The 23,977-nt window shown below is 39.6% G+C and overlaps 3 protein-coding genes across 6 annotated transcripts in view; all 3 read right to left on the reverse strand.

Annotated features, from left to right (window-relative positions):
* Positions 1–38: 38 nt before the first annotated feature.
* On the reverse strand, positions 39–7,422 carry retsat.2 (retinol saturase, tandem duplicate 2). The gene is made up of 11 exons (XM_026164275.2): positions 7,156–7,422; positions 6,135–6,317; positions 5,714–5,955; positions 4,523–4,724; positions 4,238–4,435; positions 4,034–4,153; positions 2,782–2,920; positions 2,375–2,484; positions 2,121–2,290; positions 723–882; positions 39–626 (listed from the first exon to the last, which is right to left on the reverse strand). Exons 1-11 carry the CDS (start codon positions 7,373–7,375, stop codon positions 478–480), a joined length of 1,893 nt encoding a protein of 630 aa, XP_026020060.2. The 5' UTR covers positions 7,376–7,422; the 3' UTR covers positions 39–477.
* Positions 7,423–12,684: 5,262 nt separating this feature from the next.
* Positions 12,685–20,974, reverse strand: nmt1a (N-myristoyltransferase 1a). The gene is made up of 12 exons (XM_026164276.2): positions 20,760–20,974; positions 18,454–18,559; positions 18,117–18,261; positions 16,641–16,759; positions 16,223–16,314; positions 16,019–16,135; positions 15,659–15,829; positions 15,456–15,564; positions 15,187–15,357; positions 14,932–15,096; positions 14,712–14,849; positions 12,685–14,117 (listed from the first exon to the last, which is right to left on the reverse strand). Exons 1-12 carry the CDS (start codon positions 20,957–20,959, stop codon positions 14,097–14,099), a joined length of 1,554 nt encoding a protein of 517 aa, XP_026020061.1. The 5' UTR covers positions 20,960–20,974; the 3' UTR covers positions 12,685–14,096.
* Positions 20,975–22,269: 1,295 nt separating this feature from the next.
* Positions 22,270–23,977, reverse strand: part of plcd3a (phospholipase C, delta 3a) — a 29,163-nt gene continuing 27,455 nt past the window's right edge. For 3 of the 4 annotated variants that reach the window (XM_026164291.2, XM_026164293.2, XM_080300153.1), the window contains exons 14-15: positions 23,720–23,869; positions 22,270–23,620 (exon numbers count right to left, since the gene is read on the reverse strand). In XM_026164291.2, the coding sequence (XP_026020076.2) occupies positions 23,478–23,620; positions 23,720–23,869 (293 nt within the window). In that variant the 3' untranslated portion in view covers positions 22,270–23,477. Of the gene's footprint in view, positions 23,621–23,719; positions 23,890–23,977 lie in introns of all 4 variants that reach the window. The other variant, XR_013908469.1, reaches the window with a different exon arrangement.

The raw sequence follows: 23,977 nt of genomic DNA on the forward strand, positions 1-23,977 counted from the left end.
AATCTGACCTGCTCATAAAACACACAGTGCACCAGAGATACAGTTGTAACCATTTTATTATTTGCACCCCTTGTTTAATGTTTAATGAAAGAACTGTTTTAAAAAAAAAAGTAAATCAAACATATGTCATAATTAGGCACATTATGTGCAAAAGAAAATTAGCATAAAATACCACACAACACAGTGGATATTAATTCTGTCTGTGAATGACTCACAAAGCATTTACATGAGTCGTGTTAAAGCCTGAGTAAGTACAAGTAGGCTTTTATAAGGACCACATTATTCAGACATGTTAAATCTGGTATTACAGACAACTTAACCAAACCGCAGAAGAGAAATGTAAATTAATATGAGTTCTCCAAGTGTTATGGAAGATTAAACTCTTTCCAGTATTTTAATGTTACTGATGAGCAAAAGTGTCACAGCACTGATTAAGTGCTGCATGAAGCGCTCTCTCAGCTGAATGGTGTTAGGCAGTTACTCCCCTTTCAGCTTGGTATTAATAAATGCTGTCCTCTTTGCCAAGGCGATGGTATCCAGATGGAGGTTTCGCTTGAGAATGGCAGAGCCGCAAGTGAGAGCTCCGGCGAGGGCACCGGCGAAACCGCACAGAAACACATCCTGGCCTGTGAAACAAAGGCATCAAGTGTTATACATGCAAAGTAAATCACAGCACACTGACTGGATGTTTGGATGTTCTAAACACACAGATTCACACACACCTGTCAGATAGAGGTTCTTCAGTGGCGTCTGAGCTCTCACTGTAATGTTCAGCTCAGGGTCGAACCGGCTGATGCCGTGATCTGCGCCATAGATCTCGCCTTTGGGGGCTCCGATGTAGTGTGTGTTTGTGATGGGAGTACCAGCATCAATGTATTCAATCTGCACAAGGAGAAAAAACAAATATATGGCTGCACAGAACTATTTAACTAGGAGTTCAAGACTGCTTCCATCCATCTGTCTTCTTCCATTTGTCCCATTCTGGGTCACAGCTCGGCTGGAGCCTATTTTCCAGCTGTCATGGGCCAAGAGGTGGACTACAGGTTAGGACAGGTTACTAATCTATTACAGGGCTAACACAGATAGATGATCACCAGTTAACCTAAAATGCATGTCTTCAGTTACTAAAAATCATGCTCTGTTGGGTTGTGACTGATTTGGCTTTTGAAAAATGTCTGATTTCTCTGCCTTGAGAAGCCCTTTGGTTGTTTTTGCAGTATGCTTTGGGTTATTATTAGCAGACACGTTATTAATAAAAAGTAGTGATACAGTTCCATACGGAAGTCACTTATTAAACTGCTTGTCAGGCAATTATCTAATTATGTCTGAGCCTCTGAAACAGTTAATGCAAAAACGTGTGCAAAAACCTTTGGCCTAAAGCTGAAAGTCTGCACTTGTTTAACATATTGTTTATTTGAATTCAAATCCGATGTTGTGGTGTAAAGAGGTCCTAATTGTATTAGTCATGAACTGTTTGGCTTCAGAAAGATGTTTTAGCTGTTTTTCAAACCTCCAACTTTATGCAGCCTGAACCATTCCCTCCTTAGATCTGTCACAATACAACACCACTGTCACTCTTTGACAAAACAACAACAATCTGTTTTTGGCTTCACTAATACGGCTCTGCAATGTGACTTCTTAGCCACCCTTGAAACTTTCCCACCATAAACAGGTGGTGTGTACATAAAGTGGGGATATAATCAAACTCGTGAACTACACTCAGCAACAAGTGGTCTTAAAATGGTGATTTTGCTTTGATGGTCAGTTCAAAATGAGCAATTATTAACAAATTGTGCAGCAGAGAATTTTAGATTATAAAAGAATTCTTACACAAACTTCTATTCTTCCCCTTTGGAGAATTGCTCCACCACGATTCATGAGAGATCAGCCACAATAAAAAGAAAGCACGTTCTGCAGGACTGAGAGAGTTTGAAGCAATGGAAGACAGATTGTTCCTAGAGCTTATTTTTAGGAGCCAAAGGCCATAGCTGTTGAGTGCATTCTTGATTAAGTTATATAAATAAGGTGGTTGTAACCGAAGTTTTGCTTTATATAGTACATAAGTGCCAAATTCCATCATTAAGCCCATCTACTAGAAGCTACATGGGAAGAGTTTTTACCTTGTCTCTGGTGATCTTGGGGAAAACATCCATTACTACTTCTAGAATGGTGTCAATGAATGCCTGTTTCAGCTCCGTGTAGTCGCGCCCTCTGTTTGTCACCTTGCCATCCTTCCACTCCTCAAACCATTCATATTTGGCAAAAGTGACCAGACTCAAAGTAGACTTCCCTAATGTGAAGGAAAAAAATGAGACTGTTTTTGAAAAAAATAAAATAAAATAATCTATCGAGTTGAGATTTTGTGATTCTGTACCTGGTGATCTCGCCTCCCAAGTAGGATCTTTAGCTGAGGGAGAGGCGACAAAGAGGAGAGGTACATTTTTTGCTGCCTCTTCTCTGTCTTTCTTCATATAATTCATAACCCTTAAAAAAATACAAATAAGAGACTCTTCTGAATTTATACTGACATTAAGGACTGGACCAAAAACTACCTTTAGGCATCTGCAACATCTGCATTCTGAACATTTCTCTCTATCATTCACCATGAAAAATCAGACATTTCTGATACTTTCTTGCTGTGGCAAAAAAAAATGTACAGGTAAGATTTTATACTTGTGTATCTCATTATTATGCTGTAATATTCTGATTTGGCTATAAATACCAAAGTCTATATTTGGTCCTAATTGTAAAAGGAATGAAAACAAAAGCTTGACATCGTACAGTTCATCGAAATTGTTCTCAGCAAAGATCCAGTAGTTGTCTGCTTTCAGGCCCAGCTCCTCCTTCGTCCCATTCAGACCCATGAAAACGCTCAGACCACCTTCACCATGCTTCAGCATACTCAGCTGCTTCTGGATAGCTGGAAGGCAGCAGAGGCACAGCACACAGTACAGCTTTACAAACAGATCAAAGCAATATAAAACTGATGTTAGAAGCATGAGTCATTCCCCTGATTAGAGGGAAAAACAAGTACTGCAACAAGTAGCACTGTGCATCAGCATCAGTACTTATTCTTTAAGGTCTTTGAGTGCTGACATGATTACTCAGTGACTCAATCAGCAAAGGGCGAACAAGGAACTTTGTTATTTACTTATCTCTCAAATTTATCCTCTCAAATGTGAGGGCTGGGTACTTTTCTCCGTTTTATATCATGACACGCTGGTGTTTTAGTTAGGAAAATCCAGGGTTTAGGCTGCAAATCATACAAATAAAGGAACTGTTAGCAAGATGTTTTTTCTATGTTGGGGCTTTCTAATTGATCAGAATAAAGAAAATCCTTAGTTACAGTTACAAGTCTGTTGGAGCCCTGATCAACTTTACCTCCTCAACTGTAACTGGACCCAGGAGCAGACTGAGCCAACTCTGGCAGGAATTTGATCTCATCCCCGGCCACTGTGCTCACACAAGTCCACAGTCTGCTAACCCTATGACCTTTTATCATGCTGTAAGTCTATGTTTTGAAAGCTGTGCCAAAAGTTATGTTAGTTAAGTTATATTTGTAATAAGATATTTATATATATATTTTTAAAAATCACAGTTATTGTCAGTACTGGGTGATAGTAAGACCTCACTATTTGTCGACTATGCTCAGAGGGAAGGTAATTAAATTGCAAAAAATCTGAGATGGCTTCTCTTAAAACTGAGCTCCCTCTCTCTCTTGGGTAACTTGTCCAATGTTATATGTATAAAAGCAGGTAGACTGCTGAGAAAGAGTGGGGACTGCACATGGGCATCTATCTTTGTTTGTGGTAAACACAGTGTGACACTGTAACTAGAGCAAACAGTTCAGTGGTGAGTATGATGTGTGGTTTGGGAGAGGTCTTTCAGTTGACACCTGCTTATTATAATATGACCAGTCAAGCTGACTGTTTATAGGAGTGAGCCTGAAGCTTAGCAAAGACAGTGTCCACTATCTTGCCACTTTCCTGTCAAAAACATCTTCAATGTTCCTTCAAATAAAGTCCTTTCTTACCTGGCATGGTCTGGAGGTCTTTGGGAATCAGCTTCTGGTATGTGTTGAAAATGCCAGCATCAGAGATGATCAGAGGAGCATGGATGTGTACTTCCTCCTGACCTTTCATTACGCTGACACCTGAAACCATAAAACACAAACACAGTGAATCACCTCCTCTGTGGGATGTTGAGCTAACTGTGTGTAGAGAAACTGAGGACCCACCACAAGCTTCCTTGGCATCATTGAATAAGATGCGATTGACTGGAGCTCGAACCAGAACAGCGCCCCCTGCCTTTTCAATGATGGGGATCATATGGTAGGCGATCTCACTAGCTCCGCCTTTAGGGTACCAGGCGCCATTCAGGTAGTGGGTGACTAGCAAACTGTGCATGGCAAAGCTGGCCTCTTTGGGAATTTTACCTGCAGATCAGAGATGGAAACCAACAGTGAGAACAGCATAGCGAAGAACTGATCTGATTACACCACTAAAACCATAGCTGGGCTCACCATAGGTGCCAAAGATGTAGCTGAAGACAGCCCTGAGGTCCTTGTTCTCTGTCAGCTCGTTGACCACATCTGTAAGGCTGCGGGGAGCCATCTTGAAGAAGAAAGACAGATGCCTGAGTAGGCCGGTATGAACCAGGAACTTAGCCAGCGGGAGAGGGAGAATCTTCAGAAGAGCGAGGAACCAAACTCCGTTTCCAGTTTTCTGAACATGAAACACACAGTGGAAAAAAGTGTAAGCAAAGTAGTCTTGTCTCCTGTGATTACAAATTACATACATTTAGTGATAATTAAATATTTTTAAATTATCACTAAATTTACATAATATTCATACTCATTACATATCATGTGGCAACAGCAAGGAAATATATTCCTGGCTATACTTCTACAGGAGAATGGACAAATGTAAGAAGTATGTTTGTGAAACAGATGGGTGGTGCCAGAAGGCCATAAAAACTTGGCCATAAGGTGCCATGAGGCCAGTCCAAGTGCACCTTTCCTTATTACTCCATAAAACGTTATGATAAATTAATAATGTATTGTTATTGCTATCAATATTTGATATGCTCTAATTTCCCAAAAATGGATCACTTTGTTTTGTGGAGTAAAATAGACCAAAAGTACTGCAAAAATGATCAGTTTTACAATATTGAGCTGTATCTGTTGGGAGAAGTTAGTTAACGCTGACACGGTTCCAAGAAAGATAAAGAGTCTCTTAGAAAAATCCTCTTGTGAGAGAAACTATTATTATACGTTTCAAAAGATCTGAACCAGAGACACAAAGACTGTTTGCATAACTTAAAGCGATTGAGAAGAAGAAGGTTAATTAAAAAGTGTGCCCTCCAAAAGCACCAAGGAAAAACTGCTCCTGTATTTGCATGCCGAAGGGCAAACTTTGGCGCAACTCAGTCTGAGTGAAGTTGTGTAATGTTGCAGCTAAAAAAAAAAAAAAAGATGCTGCCTCATGAATCCGACCTTTGAGTTATCAGCTGATTATCTGTGCAACATCCACAGATGTTGGCTAATAAAAGTGCATAAACACACAGTTCCCAGGAGGAAAGGTCTTCACATGCTGGAATAACAAATAAAGGTCCACCCAATAAAATATGAGCCTACTTATTACTCAAAAAATACGTTTGCAATGCTAATAAAAGTCACTAAGTTGCAGAGGCACAAACTAAACTGTGATTCTACCTTGGCCAGCTTCATGAACTCGTCAATAGCCTTTTCCTCTCCTGGAAAACACTTCTTCAGTTCATCTGTGAAGCGAGTCCTGCCACTGTAGATGGGGTACCGGCGGCGGTTTTCTGGAGGTCCCAGCACAACGTGATCGAATGGGTTCTCCAGGGGCTCCCACTCCAGCTGTCCATTGGTCATCTGGTCCAGCATGCATCGAAACGGCTTGTGGTCCAACAGTTCGCCAATGTAGTGGATTCCTGTGGGATGATTGTGTAGATCACAGAGAGGAGACTTCAGAGCCCTTAATCGAGATCGAAAAGTATTCACCAAACCAAAGATCATCATTGCAAAAACTGTCAAATCTTCTCTCCTCTTTAAAAAATACATATATTTTAATTTTAGGGAATAATAAGGTAACACGAGTCACTGATCTCACCAACATCAAATTCAAAGCCCTTCTCAGTGAACGTGTGGCAGCATCCTCCGGCCCGGCTGTGCTGCTCCAGAACCAAAACCCTTTTTCCAACTTTTGCAAGCAGCACGGCAAGTCCGAGCCCACCAACCCCACTGCCGATGATGATGGCATCCAGGTTCTCCGGTACTCTATTGGCCACAAAACCTAAAGAAGTGGAAACAAACCATTCAATCACCAGCATGGTTTTAGCATAACAGTAATAAATTGGAGAATCCTAGTCATGCACTACCAATAAGAATCATTTTAAAACATAATTGGTGTCAGATTCACAAAAACTCCAGATATTCTGTTTTGCTCACTTTCATACCATGGTGTATTCAGGCTATTACTACAACTTACTATATAACTACAATTTCTCAAACCAAATAAAATGGGAAGTTTAATGGGGTAAAAAAAAAAAAAAAAAATCAGCAGACTGGGTATATTTATAGGATTCTAACTTTGAGGGGTAAAAAACTATTTTTTGTGACTTATTTATTAGTTTATAGTATGACATTTACACATTTTTGTAGTACTTTTTTTCCTCATATTTTTTCCCAATGTAATAACATAAAATATCCAAGTCATGTTTATTGTAAATTTGTAGACTGTGATCTCCAGTTTTTGTCCAGATTTCCTTCTTCCTTTTTTTATTTGTGCAGAGATTATCTGAGATTTTTAGGCTGCTCCCTTTTTTTTGCAGTCTTGGTTTGGCAAAAGTACCAAAGGAATCTTGCACTTTTATAAACTTTGCAACGTCCATTCCAAACCCACAGATCTCATCTTATATCTATTTATATATGTTTATATGAGGAGTGCATGAAATTAGCACAATTTACAACAACTTCTAGTTTCAGTTCTGGCTAAGCATCTGTCTGCTGACTTATAAAAATCCACAAACAAATATAAATAAGAATGAGTCAAATAGTTGACTTGAATAGTTCAAATGCAAAGGCTGACACTTGACCTGCATAACTCCGCGTGTAATGGACCTTTCACTCACCTTGCTTCAGCACTTTATTTTTCTCTTTCTTGTCGTAAACTCTCTTCTTTAGCGGTTCACGAGTGTCCTTCTCAAAGGGATCAGGCCCGCGGCCGCCGAAGACATAATGTAATAAAAATATGACAATCGCCGCACAAATAATGCTCACAGCGATCATTATTGCGCCCCTTCCCAAACCACTCGGCACAGTCACGGCGTTCACTTCCTCATTGGGTTCCATCAAAAACCAGAGCCTTTACTTAACAGCTCGGATCAGTACCGCCCACATAACTGACAGGTGGCGAAACTGCCCAATCAGAAGCTCCCTTTTGGGACGCGTTATTATATTTCGACCAATTACCGTCAAGTTCAACGTGACAGCTTCCTTTGGTGTTTATTATGTTTTTAAGTTGAAATTTAGTGTGTCCTAATGAATTTATTACGTTTTTATTGCTGCTGCTTTTATCGTCCTTGTGTTTTGCTGCTGCTTTATTCACATAAAGCAGTGTTCATCTTATTTGTAAAAGTTCCATGGCCAAAGCATAAAATTTGTCTTTTCAGCAGGGTAGTGTACATGATCCACAACATCTCTTTGCAGTGTTTTACTTTTGTTAAACCACTGATTAAATTAACTATTAAAAAAAACAAAAAAAAAAACAAACCGTTTTCTCAATGCTAATAAATTATTTTACAATTGGGCTGTCTCTGCGTAATAAGGTTTTAAAAAGTTGCCTAGAAGGTAAACACCTTCCACCTTTGCAGTTACAGAATTCCTCGCTCCGGCTTATCTTAGACATTTTATTAAATGTTTAAAAAACACTTATTTGCCGAGGAACATTGTGTGATGTTTCACAAAAACTCCAGATATTCTGTTTTGCTCACTTTCATACCATGGTGTATTCAGGCTATTACTACAACTTACTATATAACTACAATTTCTCAAACCAAATAAAATGGGAAGTTTAATGGGGTAAAAAAAAAAAAAAAAAATCAGCAGACTGGGTATATTTATAGGATTCTAACTTTGAGGGGTAAAAAACTATTTTTTGTGACTTATTTATTAGTTTATAGTATGACATTTACACATTTTTGTAGTACTTTTTTTCCTCATATTTTTTCCCAATGTAATAACATAAAATATCCAAGTCATGTTTATTGTAAATTTGTAGACTGTGATCTCCAGTTTTTGTCCAGATTTCCTTCTTCCTTTTTTTTATTTGTGCAGAGATTATCTGAGATTTTTAGGCTGCTCCCCTTTTTTTTTGCAGTCTTGGTTTGGCAAAAGTACCAAAGGAATCTTGCACTTTTATAAACTTTGCAACGTCCATTCCAAACCCACAGATCTCATCTTATATCTATTTATATATGTTTATATGAGGAGTGCATGAAATTAGCACAATTTACAACAACTTCCAGTTTCAGTTCTGGCTAAGCATCTGTCTGCTGACTTATAAAAATCCACAAACAAATATAAATAAGAATGAGTCAAATAGTTGACTTGAATAGTTCAAATGCAAAGGCTGACACGTGACCTGCATAACTCCGCGTGTAATGGACCTTTCACTCACCTTGCTTCAGCACTTTATTTTTCTCTTTCTTGTCGTAAACTCTCTTCTTTAGCGGTTCACGAGTGTCCTTCTCAAAGGGATCAGGCCCGCGGCCGCCGAAGACATAATGTAATAAAAATATGACAATCGCCGCACAAATAATGCTCACAGCGATCATTATTGCGCCCCTTCCCAAACCACTCGGCACAGTCACGGCGTTCACTTCCTCATTGGGTTCCATCAAAAACCAGAGCCTTTACTTAACAGCTCGGATCAGTACCGCCCACATAACTGACAGGTGGCGAAACTGCCCAATCAGAAGCTCCCTTTTGGGACGCGTTATTATATTTCGACCAATTACCGTCAAGTTCAACGTGACAGCTTCCTTTGGTGTTTATTATGTTTTTAAGTTGAAATTTAGTGTGTCCTAATGAATTTATTACGTTTTTATTGCTGCTGCTTTTATCGTCCTTGTGTTTTGCTGCTGCTTTATTCACATAAAGCAGTGTTCATCTTATTTGTAAAAGTTCCATGGCCAAAGCATAAAATTTGTCTTTTCAGCAGGGTAGTGTACATGATCCACAACATCTCTTTGCAGTGTTTTACTTTTGTTAAACCACTGATTAAATTAACTATTAAAAAAAAAAAAAAAAAACAAACCGTTTTCTCAATGCTAATAAATTATTTTACAATTGGGCTGTCTCTGCGTAATAAGGTTTTAAAAAGTTGCCTAGAAGGTAAACACCTTCCACCTTTGCAGTTACAGAATTCCTCGCTCCGGCTTATCTTAGACATTTTATTAAATGTTTAAAAAACACTTATTTGCCGAGGAACATTGTGTGATGTTTCACAAAAACTCCAGATATTCTGTTTTGCTCACTTTCATACCATGGTGTATTCAGGCTATTACTACAACTTACTATATAACTACAATTTCTCAAACCAAATAAAATGGGAAGTTTAATGGGGTAAAAAAAAAAAAAAAAAAAATCAGCAGACTGGGTATATTTATAGGATTCTAACTTTGAGGGGTAAAAAACTATTTTTTGTGACTTATTTATTAGTTTATAGTATGACATTTACACATTTTTGTAGTACTTTTTTTCCTCATATTTTTTCCCAATGTAATAACATAAAATATCCAAGTCATGTTTATTGTAAATTTGTAGACTGTGATCTCCAGTTTTTGTCCAGATTTCCTTCTTCCTTTTTTTTATTTGTGCAGAGATTATCTGAGATTTTTAGGCTGCTCCCCTTTTTTTTTGCAGTCTTGGTTTGGCAAAAGTACCAAAGGAATCTTGCACTTTTATAAACTTTGCAACGTCCATTCCAAACCCACAGATCTCATCTTATATCTATTTATATATGTTTATATGAGGAGTGCATGAAATTAGCACAATTTACAACAACTTCCAGTTTCAGTTCTGGCTAAGCATCTGTCTGCTGACTTATAAAAATCCACAAACAAATATAAATAAGAATGAGTCAAATAGTTGACTTGAATAGTTCAAATGCAAAGGCTGACACGTGACCTGCATAACTCCGCGTGTAATGGACCTTTCACTCACCTTGCTTCAGCACTTTATTTTTCTCTTTCTTGTCGTAAACTCTCTTCTTTAGCGGTTCACGAGTGTCCTTCTCAAAGGGATCAGGCCCGCGGCCGCCGAAGACATAATGTAATAAAAATATGACAATCGCCGCACAAATAATGCTCACAGCGATCATTATTGCGCCCCTTCCCAAACCACTCTGCACAGTCACGGCGTTCACTTCCTCATTGGGTTCCATCAAAAACCAGAGCCTTTACTTAACAGCTCGGATCAGTACCGCCCACATAACTGACAGGTGGCGAAACTGCCCAATCAGAAGCTCCCTTTTGGGACGCGTTATTATATTTCGACCAATTACCGTCAAGTTCAACGTGACAGCTTCCTTTGGTGTTTATTATGTTTTTAAGTTGAAATTTACTGTGTCCTAATGAATTTATTACGTTTTTATTGCTGCTGCTTTTATCGTCCTTGTGTTTTGCTGCTGCTTTATTCACATAAAGCAGTGTTCATCTTATTTGTAAAAGTTCCATGGCCAAAGCATAAAATTTGTCTTTTCAGCAGGGTAGTGTACATGATCCACAACATCTCTTTGCAGTGTTTTACTTTTGTTAAACCACTGATTAAATTAACTATTAAAAAAAACAAAAAAAACAAACAAAAACAAACCGTTTTCTCAAGGCGCTTTACATTGTAAGGTAAGGACCTTACAATAATGCTAATAAATTATCTTACAATTGGGCTGTCTCTGCGTAATAAGGTTTTAAAAAGTTGCCTAGAAGGTAAACACCTTCCACCTTTGCAGTTACAGAATTCCTCGCTCCGGCTTATCTTAGACATTTTATTAAACTTATTTGCCGAGGAACATTGTGTGATGTTTCAAAGCTTCTTAAAACCCTCATTTGTGTATTTGGGGAGGAAATTATTTAAGTACAGCTATATTTAACACCCATTTAATCAGACTTTACCAAAACCTCACAGTAAGCTCTACACCAGGGGTAGGCAACCTTTCTGATGACAAGTGCCATTTAAAATTTCCTCAGAAGTCAGTGTGCCATATGATTGCATTAGCAATAAATTTAATAACGCTCTGTATGAACAGTTACACAATATATAGAACCACTTTATAGAATATTTGTTCGCAGATGTTGGCAGCTATCAGCAAATAGTTATCAGCTGTTTTGAAACAAAAAAAAGACACTTTTTATCCATAACAAGAACTCCACAATAGCAAATGAACTGTACAACAGAAAATACAAACGCTATTTATGGTCTCCTCACAACAATGATAAGAGAAATAAACTGGGCCAATATGGCATGTTTGTTAATATTCAACCCAACCCTTCAACTCATTCATGTCACCTTAAAGATAAACTTGTTTCTCCATCAGCTCTTCAGCTCTAATGATTCAGTAAGGACATCTCCTGGTTTCATCTTCATGTTTCCCTCTCACCAGATATCCAAACCGATATCATGACCAGCAGGTTTTACAGCTGTGGCTCCAGCAAACATCAGCTACTAGAAAGAAATATTAAATAAATTCTAACAACAGCTGATCAAGCTTAAACGTGCTGCTGTTGTTTAGCGCGACATCCGGCGGTTTCCTCTTTCTGGCGCAAAGTGGGCGATAAACAAACAAGAGAGAAAAGCCGATCAGCTTATGATTGACCAGTTTCATGATTGAAGTAGCAACAGGGGAGAGAGAAGAGGCAGCTGTGCAGAGTAACAGAATAAATCCACCTTTGTGCCTTTTTCCATTCTAGCTGAAGTCCGGGACAAACTGCGTCCCTTCTCAGCTCAACACCAAACGCCTAATATTTTCTCTGAATGCGGGACGATTCCATCTTTGTATGGGATGGTTGGCAACTCTACTAAGCTTGTGAATTAAAGTTCACTATCAGTAACATCATAGCACCCACCCAGCTGTATAGACACTCCGTCATGCTAGCTAGCACGCAGTACGAGTTATTGTAACTGACTGTAAAAAGTCAGCACAACGAAAATAAACTCCACCTAAACTTGGTTTATATCTGACCCAGACAGACTGCAGGTCATAACTTCTTACCTGAAGTTCAGTTCACCTGACACTCGGACCGGCGGCCGCCTCGGGTCTCTCCTTCTCCTGCCTCCCCTTTCTCTCATCCACCTGCTGGCCTCCACCACTTATTAATGTTAATGAATCTGTGGAGGCTCCGGCATAGCCACCACCAAACAAATGAGTTTTGTTTTGTTTTTTTCTACACACCGACCAGCATCTGGCCAATCCACCACTTTCATTGTTTATACCGTTACCAAAAAAAAAAAAAAAAAATCCATCAAGCCACGGTATGCCCGGTGGCCAGTCCAGCTATGGTCTTGCCATCACTTAACCCTTCGCATGCCAACTGTGGCACGCGTGCCCAGGGTTGCCGACCCCTGCTCTACACCCTTCCAACCCTAAAAGAAACATCTACATATTTTTCATGCATTTCCTGCACCATTCATTTTTTATTTTATTTATTTTATTTTTTACATCCGTTTGCAAATAGAACCAACATTTTACAAAATATTTTAACTGGGGCATTTCCCCAGTTATCATCCATCCACGCTGCAGGTCTTGCAAGTCCAGACTGCTGTTCACAGGTCCAGTTCCAACACCCACCTACTCTACCTAATGGCATGGTCAGTGTAAGCTAAATATGATGTGTGAGGTGCAAAATTTTATGATTGTTAATAATATTGTGGACTTGTAGCAGGGAAAAGTACCTTATCAGTGATGTCAGCTCATCAAATATGTAAACTTGTCTCCAACTGTTTATGGTCTATTACAGTTTGCAACATTTATACATTAAGTTTTTGACTCTTTAAGACATCCTGTGTGATTCCCTCAAGCAAAATCTGCATACTGAGCTTAAAAAAAAAACCCTTGCCCTTAAGACTTGTATACAGTGAGAGCCAAATCGAAGGACTTCTTAAGGTGGATTTTGCAACTGGAGCCCTGTGAACTTAAGGTGTCCTTATAAATTGTATCCCTGCTTATAAATGTTGATCAGAATGCCTTAAACCTCTCCATTGCAGTCTAACCACGTAGAAAATGATTGACTTTTTTGTCTGAACTGTTAATCAGTCTGTGTAACTGGGTTCTAGTTAGTGCAGCAAGCTGTGGCGAAGAAAGTTAATGACAAGAAACTCCAGAAAATAAATGCCTTCTCTGGAATTCATCTTCAAGCTTTGCTCAAATGCCTCCATTACTGCCAGAACCGACTCTGATAAGCAAAATACAAACGACAAAAAACTGTTGACAAGGAAACTCTAAAACAGAAGCCCTTATTCTTGTGTACACTTTTGGTATTTATTATCTCACCTTTTCAGCCGTTTTCTCTTTAAAATAATTTTGATCCTTTTGATTTTTATCTCTAAAACTTAAGGATGACAGAATTATTGTAGTTGCAAAAAGCACTTCCAACAAACAGTAGACTCTAGTCTGTATGCGTTAGGGTGTAATTCGCAGTTATGTTTGACATTATTTACACATACGGTATGCTTTGTCACCAACAATGAGCGTTTGGTATCCAGTAACCTGTGCAAACTGTTCTTGTGAGTATGGTACAATCAAGACAGCTTTCAGATGTACAGTTGTTTGGGATGGTAACTACAATGGCTTAAGGTCCATGTGATCGAGGAAGGAGGGAAGAGCTGAAGACTCCCCCCTGCCTCCCTGCCTGGCAGCGGTAGTGCAGGTCAAAGTTCAAAAGGTCAAAAAGTAAAAATGGGCGGTGGGTTTCCATTCTTAAAGTAGGAGGTCATCAGTTCATCTGTCAGGTGGCCAGTGCGATTGTGCCACCTCCTCACCTGATGGTGCCACTTGCTTTCTGCATTAGAAGGGATGTCACTGCAAAACCAATCCCACCTGGAAAAGAAGCAACGGAGCAGTTATGAAAACAGTCACAAATGTAGCTTGGGTTTGTGCAGGAGTCACTATGGCACATGTAAGGCATCTGTAGTAGTACTGCATGAGACTGGATGAAAATGTAACAGAAAAGCTAGATGCATGAGAAAGATGTGAACAATTAGCCTTTAAAAAAATAAAATAAAATACATGATGCCACAAACAAAACTGCAATACAAGTGTGAATCCAACTGCAGTGACAGGTTAAACAGTCTCTTGCATGAACAACCATAAAAAGCAAATACTTATGTGAGCAGCACAATGATACCAGAACAATTTATACCCAAAATTAATACAGACAACAATTATATCTTTTGGTAAATTAACCTGAAACATTAAAATTCCCTTAAGATAGTTTCATATTTGTGCTACAGCAGGTGCCCATATGACAGGAATGCAGCAGCCCACATTTGCCAACCTGCAGCACTTTGCCCTATCTTCTCCTGCACTCCATCCCCCATTTCCTGTCTACTCTTCACTGCAAACCTGTCACTAAAAAGGCAAAAAGCCCAAAACGAAATCTTTTAAAAGAAACAAGTCATTTCAGAAACGCACCTTTTCCGGCCCCATGCTGGGACACTTCCAATTGTACAGGTAATACTGTAGATTCCCATCACCGATGCCAAACTTAAGCTTTTCCAAGAAAGTCTTGTTTTCCATTAGATCCAGTGCATTAAAGACATCAAACCCTTTCTGAATAAAGAAACAGGAAAAATTATTAGGTTTTTGAAAGTAAACATTTCAGAGAACATGTTTTTAAAGATTGAACATGCACCGATTTGGCCAAGATGAGGGCATCAGACATCAGGTCGAGCAGGGGGGTGGTGGTGTGCACATTGTAGAAGGAGTATGCCGCTTTTAGACTGCGGTGCACAGGATGATTCATAATGGTAGAGGGCAGAGTGTAGAAACTCAGGAAGTCTGTCACTTTGCCATCATTCTGTAATGACAACAAAGTAACCCTTAGTTACTTGGAGAGAATTTTAAAGGGTTTTTTTTTCCCCTCAAAGATTTTTTCTGGATTCTTTACCTCCACCACATAAGTGTCAATAATATTCTCTTGGGGCAGCAACCAGTGTTCCACCTCTTCCTGATTCATGACTGGCACCAGGTTGAATTGGCTCAGATATTCACGGAGGAGGCGATGCACCACGGGCACGTCCTTCTTGGTCATTGGCCGCAGACCAGAAGTCTTTGGGGCCTGAAAGAGCGATGACAAGGACGAATACATTAAAAGACATGCTGGAAGAAAGAGGCGATTTCTAAAGTGACTGAAAATTTGTGTTAGTCGCCAACAACCTCTGGCAAGCGGTACAACTTCATGGTCCGCTGCATAGTCATGTTCCTGCTCAGATGGGAAAACTTCACTTCAATTAGTTTTCGAGGGTTCAAAGAGCGATGCCAGTACCTGCACGAAGGAAACGTCATTAAGTACCAATTTAAGCAGTGAATGAAATCTAACCCTAGGGCTTGGGGTTAGAAAATATCCCTGTCACACCCACCTGCATGTGCCCACAGGTTTGGGTAGTACCACTCCAGCAGTATACACTGCCTGAAAGATTCCCTGCAGGTTGACCCGTCTGGTGATCTCTCTGATCAGAACTGGAGCGACTCGTTTGGAGCGAAGCTTCTTGTGGACGCAGAGGAAATTAATCTCAACCATTTTCTTCTCTCTAAAGCAGAAAAAAAAAAAACAATCATGAGACATTTATTTATTTCAATAACACACTGAATACAATCTATTAGAAATACTAGTCATAGGCCAGTAATAGAAACAAAACAAGTTCCATCGGGAAGTAAATAATGGACGGAGAATAACATACCGACTCCCCCCCCCCCGCCAAACTATTCTGTTTACTTACATGTCATAGATGTGGATGGTGGCAGGAATGGCACTGATAAAGCCAACCAGCTTCTGGTTGGAGTTAACCCTCACTCCACAGTGCCACTGAGGCAACCAGCCAGGAGGTCGCAGGGCCCTGAGGAGGACAAGGTCAGTCAAAAATGCCACACATTTCTATGCACTTGTATTAATATTTGAACAATATTTAAATATGAGAAATTACCAGAGCAGGAACTCAGGAGAATAGTCAAATCGGAACATGTTATCATCATCTTCAACATAGTTCTCGTTGAGAAGGGTGTAAAGCTCCTTGAGCTGGTTGTGGAGAGAAGAAAAGAATAAGAGTCATCTTAAAAAGTCAAGAGCACCAAATTAAAAAACAAAACCAAACCACATTTCTACAATGAACATTTGACAAAAGGACAAAGTTTCTGATTGGACTGCTACTACACTCTGACCAAACAACAAGCACTTCTGCATAAACAGTCACATAATTACTGAGAGGACAAACTTGGAATAAAAAACAAAACACTAGTTTCTTAACAAAATGTAGTGCAAAGCACCACGAGTCCAGGACTTTGTTACTGAAAGACGAATTCCTCCTGTGCATGCTTGCTGTGAGTGTTTATATGCTTTCTTACCACAGCGGGGTTCCCTAGGTCGAGGGTGTCCCAGCTGAAGCCCTGCGGGAGGCTGTAGGGCTCTTCTCGAATGTTGTCTTTGTCAGGTTCAATGGAGCCGTGTGATGTCACCGTCTCCCCTGAAGGAAAAGTAAACAGAAGTCTGACAAAGCACAAAAACCTGCAAATTATATACACTCTTTTAGACCGTCACTCTTAGAAGACCAGAAAGCAATGGCACATCCACTGGCCACCTCATTAGGTACACATTCCCAACATTTATGCAAATCTCTCATCAGCCCTTTACCTGACAGCAACTCTGTGCATGTAGGCAGATAGACATTGATAAGATGTCCTGCTGAATTTCAAAACAAGCATTAAAATAGGGAGGAAAGGCGATTTAGGTGACTATGACTGTAGCATGGTTGTTGGTGCTGGATGGATTGGTCTGAATATTTCAGAAACTGCTGATCTACTACTGATTATCCCCACAACCATCTCTAGGACTTACAGAGAATGGCCAGAAAATATCCAGTGAGTTATTTGGGAGAAAACGCTTTGATGATGTCAAAGGAGCATAGAGGCAGACTCCTTTGAGCTGATAGAAAAGCACCAGGACCTCAATTAACTACTTGTTACAACAAAACTATGCAGCAGAGCATTTCTAAATGCACAACAGTCAAACCTTCAAGCAGACTACAGTGGGTGCCACTCCTGTCAGCTACGAACAGGAGACTGTGACTAAAATTCAGCTTACCAAAACTGCAGAACAGAAGACAGGAAAAATACTGCCTGGTTTGATGAGTCCTAATTTCTGCTGTGACATTCGGATGGTAGGGTCAGAGTTCGGCATAGATTTATGTTGCCAACAGCTCAGGATACTGGCAGTGAAGCAACAGTGTGGGGAAAGCTTCCTTGGTCACATTGGGCCCCTCAGAATAAAACAACATTTAAACACCACAGCCTACCTGAGTACTGTTGCTGACAGTGTGATTCCCTTTATGACCATAGTGTACCCATCTTCTGATGGCTGTTTCCAGTAGGCTACCATGTCATATAATAAAGGTCAAGTAATCTCAAACTGGATACTTGAACATGAAATGAGGTCAGTGTACTCAAATGGCCTCCCGATTCACCAGATTGCAAACAAAAAGAGCACATCTGCGGTATATTGAAATGAGAGAAATAGATGTGCAGCTTCCTCATAACCATGCCTAATCATCAATTTCTTTCACAATTCCAGGCACATTTCACCAACAGATTGCAAAATAATGCTGTTGTACCGAGCTTTTGCATACTTGAGTCATAAGCACAAGCCTTTTTCCCTTCTGTTCACTCTGTGTTAACTGACCATCTGTGTAAGCCCACTTTTGTCCACATGCAGAAAAAAAAAAACCCAAAACAACAACAAAAACATTCTTTTATCAATCCCTAAAGATTTGACCTATAAGCTACATATTGGCATGAAATACAGAACTACGCCATCTGTAACCATACCTAGTTTGGGCACAGGCTGTGTGTCCCAGAACTGGTAACTCCTCCGAGTGGCCTCCTCCATGGTTTTGGCTGGACCTTGGCCAACAGAGAACAGTTCAATGGCCTTTTGGATCTCCTGTAGCTTATCAGCTGGCAACGAATTCACCTGTTTGGGAAGTAAACACAAATATACATCAAACAAGACAACAACAAACAGAAGTCGATCCTATCTAAACAGTCTTTAACCATTCTGTATCTAAACTGTGATTTTAGTAGTTTACACCTTAACTGGACCGTTTCTCCTTTCCTTTTAGGTTAGGTTTATAACCCATTAAGACAGAAATGCATAAATTCATGCCTTGGCAAGGGGGTCCTGAGCTGCTTCTGTGGCACCAGATTTCTTCTTCTTTTTTTGCTTCCTTTTCTTCTTCTTGGCGCCAGTGTCGTCCCCAAGACCCCTCTCACTGGAACAGGACAGAAATAGATGGCATCCTTTTTAAGACTGATCTCAGAAGAAAAGAAAATCATGGTGGAAATTTATTTTCTGCGATCTGCTTTTAAACAACACCCAAGCTTATTAAACCACCGACACTTCCAACACAATTTACATTTCATTGCTGATGCAAAGCCTTGTTAGCCGAGGAGTAGCTGTGTGTTTAAACTAACAACACGAGGTGTAGCTCTAGGGCAGCTAAAAACACAATAAAACCAGTCCTTCAGCTAAAACATACAGAAATTCCCAAGTTGTTTGCAGGATGTTTAGAAGTGAGTGCAGATTTTCAGAATAACCCTCTCTTCTGATCTGCTCCAACCAGAAAAGCCACATATCTCCAGCCAGCTACTTCATCTTCTGGCAACATACTTACACAGGATAATCTCATTAGTGTCCAAGAGGGGAGAAATGCAGGCCAGTACGCAGCCTGTATTTGAAACACCAGCACAGATGGTGAATCAGATGACATCTAGAAGAAGAGTATCTGTGCGTGTGTGTTTATGTACTGTATGTACAAGAGCCCAGCAAGTGACTGGAACAATGGACAACAAAACATTCAATGGTTTGTTCTCCCACTTTCCATTTCAACAGGGTAGAGCAGTTAAGGGGCCAAACAATTGTTTCTGAGTGCAGGAAGGTTCAAAGACCTGCAGGGGAATATGTTTCACTTTAGCTAGGGTGACCAACCGTCCTCTTTTCCCCGGACATGTCCACTTTTCACGTTCTGTCCGGGGGGATTTTTGAGATTGATAAAAAAAAAAGGCCGGGTTTTCCTATATTCCAACAGAGGACCCATGTGTGTGACATCATCCCCAAACTGCTGCTTTCTGAGTTGTTCTGCGCTCACAGACGGGACAGACAGCGCACAGCAACTGTTTAAAAGATCCCAAAGCGCAAGTGCATCTTTTCAGACGAACTGCAAAAGAGATTTCACTCGTACAGACCCAGTACTGGTAATTTTTCTTATGCAGATGAGGCATTATTTCTGTACCATTATTTAATTCAGGGGCTTTTAAGGTTTTTTTGCACTTGTTGACTTGTAAAAGCCTATATGACATAGTTTACAATTCACAATCCATTAACTGCACAGAGAAGGAATCTTTTAAATATGTCAAATATGTTTCTTTAAGCAAGTCCTTCATGACTGAGCCAAGAGTCCTCTTTTTTGGAAATCAAAATATGGTCACCCTACTTTAGCCATACAGCAACGTGGGTTTGAGGTAGAATTCTGCAACATTAGGTTAATTTATTTCTCAGATTTTATCTTTATTCGCTTCTTTGTGTCTCTAAAAACGGAAACGCGTGGCTGTGGAGTCAGATTTCCTCCAGTTAGTGATCAGATGTTTGCGAAAACTATCTTACAGAGACGCATTCTTATTCCACTTGTTCTACTAAAAACAAAGGTCAGCTGCTTTGCGGACACGCGGTTTCATATGTGACACCACTTCTCTCTTTAAAAAAAAATACAATAAAAAAAACAAAAAAAAAAAACAGGGTTTCTATCAAAGCTTGTACTGAGTAAGAGCAACCGAGCTAGGCTGCTTTAAGATCGTGAACAATTATGTGACTAAAGAGGGAATTCAAAGCCCTCACTTCACAACGCCGGGGCCCAGGTATATTATGTTTAAGCTGAGTGCTTTTTGCATGCACGTTTGTGCTTGTTTCACTTTTGATCTTGCACCGAATCCACACACACACAGACAATGCCAGGTACGCTAGCATGCAAGCTAATACGCTACATGTCAGCTGGCGCAAACGTGATTTGCATCATTTACCGTCAACACAGCAACGGCATGCGAAGAACACCGGAAACTATCAATTTAGTTAAAAGTTTATTTTTTCTGCAAGTTTTATGAGTAACAGAAACATGCGTCTTGGTGTAAAATTGGCTTCTAAACGCACTTTGCTTTCTCCTTTCTAACCATATACTTAGGAAAACGCTAAGTCCAGCCTATATTTGGAAAAGACATCCTTCTCAGCCAATCGGATGAAAGAACAAGCAAGCGAACGTTGCTACTAACCAATAGGATGAAAGAAAATGGGCTGGACAACGTCGAAGGATGGCCGTCTATCCCGACTGCTCACCGAGGTTTAGTTTAAGTTAATTTTGTTAAAATCTCCAGAGCCGTGACGTATTTTACGCCACCGACCGAGTAAGCCTGCCTCCTTACCCATCGTCAAAGTGGTGCTCTTCATTTTCACAGTCGCTGCAGTGTGCGTGATCCTCTACATCTTCTTTCTCCGGCATCGGTGCTGTCTCATTCTCATCCGCCATCTTCAACCAGGAAGTGAGACTCCACCGCGTGCCCCTTGACACCTTTAAAAGAGTCTCGACGCTATTGGCTGAAACGTGCAGTGGAGGCGTAGCCATGGTCGTGTATTTTTACCCGATCATTTCCAAATATTTACGATAAACAGAAGGCTCGTAATGGAGCGGGCACGGTTTGTCGTTTTAAAGCGTCCATTTTTAAGTTCTCACAGCCCCAGTAAAAATAGTTTTTTTGTGTATTTAATATATTTTCCCTCTAAAGACAAACAGCCATGTGGCGCCCATACAACCCAAAGGCAAATGAAATCACTGGAGTGGAAACACGTGTAAGATGGTGAATCTTGCAAGATAATCTGAGGCCTAATAAATTAATATTACAGCAGGGTGAGTAAGAAGGCAAAGTCATGTTCAGATTTAGGTGGATTATTTAATGAGACCATCTGAGTAGATTAAGCATTGTGGCGTTGATATTTCTTATTTGAAAGTCAGTTAAAATGCACTAACAGTTAGGTAAAAATGTACATTAGCTGTTCTTTTACGTAGTCTGCGTAGTGATTAGCGCCTCCAAAGCAGCCAAAACCTTTTAGGCCCACATCTAATCTATTTTCATAATAAATAAACCCTGATAGGAGCATTAAAGAACCCAGTTTTTGCATAAAGTAAGCTAACAGGATATTCTTCTATTGACGTTTTGCATGAATACATTAAAAGTAGTGACACGGTGTTTAACAATAATTACTACAGCAATGGAGCTACAGCTACGGCAACAACAGTTGGACAAAATACCCACAGAGTTGCAACATACACAGTATAAGAAATCGTGGCAGTCATATGAGACGATAACATGATTATATTTGCTAATGATTATTTCAGAGAGCCGTGTGTGATTACTTTTTGTTAGCAATGCAACATTTTGACCTAAATATCAACAGGGACTATATTAATATATTTGAGGTGTATTTTTGAACCATTTCTGCTGATGTTAAAAACATATCTGTGATGATTTTAGCGTTAATTTTAGACTTTTTAGCAACATATTTCTTGAAGGGGGAAAACTACTAATACTGACCTCATTTTTCTGTCATTGTGGTGTTGCTGACTGACATTCACAACCCACTGTGTGTGTGTTTTTGTATTTAATTAAGTTTACCACAAAATATTCAGTGGGTGGATTAACTCATAATTCACGGAGATGCTCGGAAACAAAAGAAGTCCAGTTGTTGGAGAAATTGCTGCCATGCTGTGTAATGTGAAATTTCATAAATATTGCTAAGAGTTTTCATTTTTTTTGTCTTTACTTTTGGCCTAATCAGGCAGGGACATATCCATTGATAGTTCTAATGTTGGAATATAAAGATTTATCATGTTTTAGGCTGACAGCTTTAGAGTACCACAGAAAAGTCAGACAAAAATTCACAGATTAGAACCTTCTGGTTATGCATTTATTAAAGTGTCAGGTGTCCACACACAACACTGTGGACTTTTGAAACTAAAACAGACACTTGTATCTTTTGACAGCATGTGAAAAAAATTGTTAGAAGTGCTTTATAAAAACATTTTTCTTGCAAACATAACCACTCAAACGCATCCCACAGCTTCTATATTAAACATTAAGAGAGCAAAGTTTTACTTCACCCATTATTAAATACATATTACATTCTTCTCAAAAACCAGCGTGACCATTAAAACTGTAATTACAGTAATTACTTTTCATCGCTGGACCATTTTATTATCAGTGAACCTCCTTATAAGAGTATTAAAAGATTCACTGTAGCCTGGAGTAATTAGTGGTTGTATTAGATTGATGCAATTAGTTTTTAACAGCATTTTTTTCTAGATCTGAATACGAAGACAAAAGTTGACAAAATGAAAGAAGCTTATATGGAAATACTGTATCGTTAAAAGTCAAATATGATTTTAAACAAGCACATTTGAACATATGTGAAATGATGCTAAGATAAAATACAACACATTTAAGAAAAAAGCTTATCTTTGCAAGTTAAGTCTGTCATGTTCTGCTGGAAGATGTAAGAATATGTTAGAATTTGTCTTCCAGACAGAATTTAAAAAAGTGCCCAGATATCTGGAGTATCAAGTACTTGTACCTGGGCAGCATGGGCCATGGCGCCCTGGGGCACTCACTAACACAAAATTAAATCTGTATTACAGCACAGTTAATGGTGCCAATAATAACATCTAAAACACTGATGTTTATGTATATTGTCAAACACAGTTAGTTACACTTGGTTTACATCTCATTGCAATTCTGTTATAGCATCAATTTAAGAAGTGCTATTTTACTTAAGCGATCATTATTCTTCAAGTTAAAAAAACATGTTAAAAAATAAAATGATGACATAAAATAAATGATCTTCATTCTCTCTAACAGTCCCTTTTTCTACATTTTTTTGTTATGAATTACAGTCACCAGAGGGCATGTGTCCATCTCTGACAGACACCTTTCTTCAAGCACTGGGAAGTGGTTTTGTGCAAACTGGACCACTTGGGGTCTGAACTGTAAGACAACGGCAGCATTCTGTCTCTGTCTGTTTACACTCGGAGCTCCTCCTTCCAAGGTCCTTCATTGTCCAGATATCTGATTGTCTTGTTCAGATGTGTGTCACGCTTTGCCTTTGGCAGCGGCAATACGCTCAGCCATAGTTTTGACAGGAACACCTCTGCGAGTCACTTTGACATGGATAAAGAGTGTAGCAGGAGAAAGGCTAGAACCATCTGCCTTCAGTAAGTGAATATGTCGATAACCTGGGTGGGGAGAAGAAACAAAAAAAAAAGAGTATGACACATATTAAAAAGAACATCTGAGAGTGAAGACTGACTTGTAGACTAAATCTTAATAAGCACCTATGCGAAAGCTTGTAAAAGGTAAAGTGAACTGCCCCACAAAGTCATTTTTGGCAGCATGATCGTGGTCCTCCACTACAAACCGCACCAGGGCCAGCTCAGGGACCTGCAGCTGGAAGCTCAGAGTACAGTCCCAGCGAGGGTTGAAACCTGCAGAGGGCGCACAAGAGCTGTAAATACACCATCTGGTGCATTAAACCGTTCAAACAAACTAATCATGGCATTGGATTGAAAAGACTCCTACACAAGTATATATTC

This window comes from Astatotilapia calliptera, chromosome 4, assembly GCF_964374335.1.
Source record: "Astatotilapia calliptera chromosome 4, fAstCal68.1, whole genome shotgun sequence".
NCBI lineage: Eukaryota > Metazoa > Chordata > Actinopteri > Cichliformes > Cichlidae > Astatotilapia > Astatotilapia calliptera.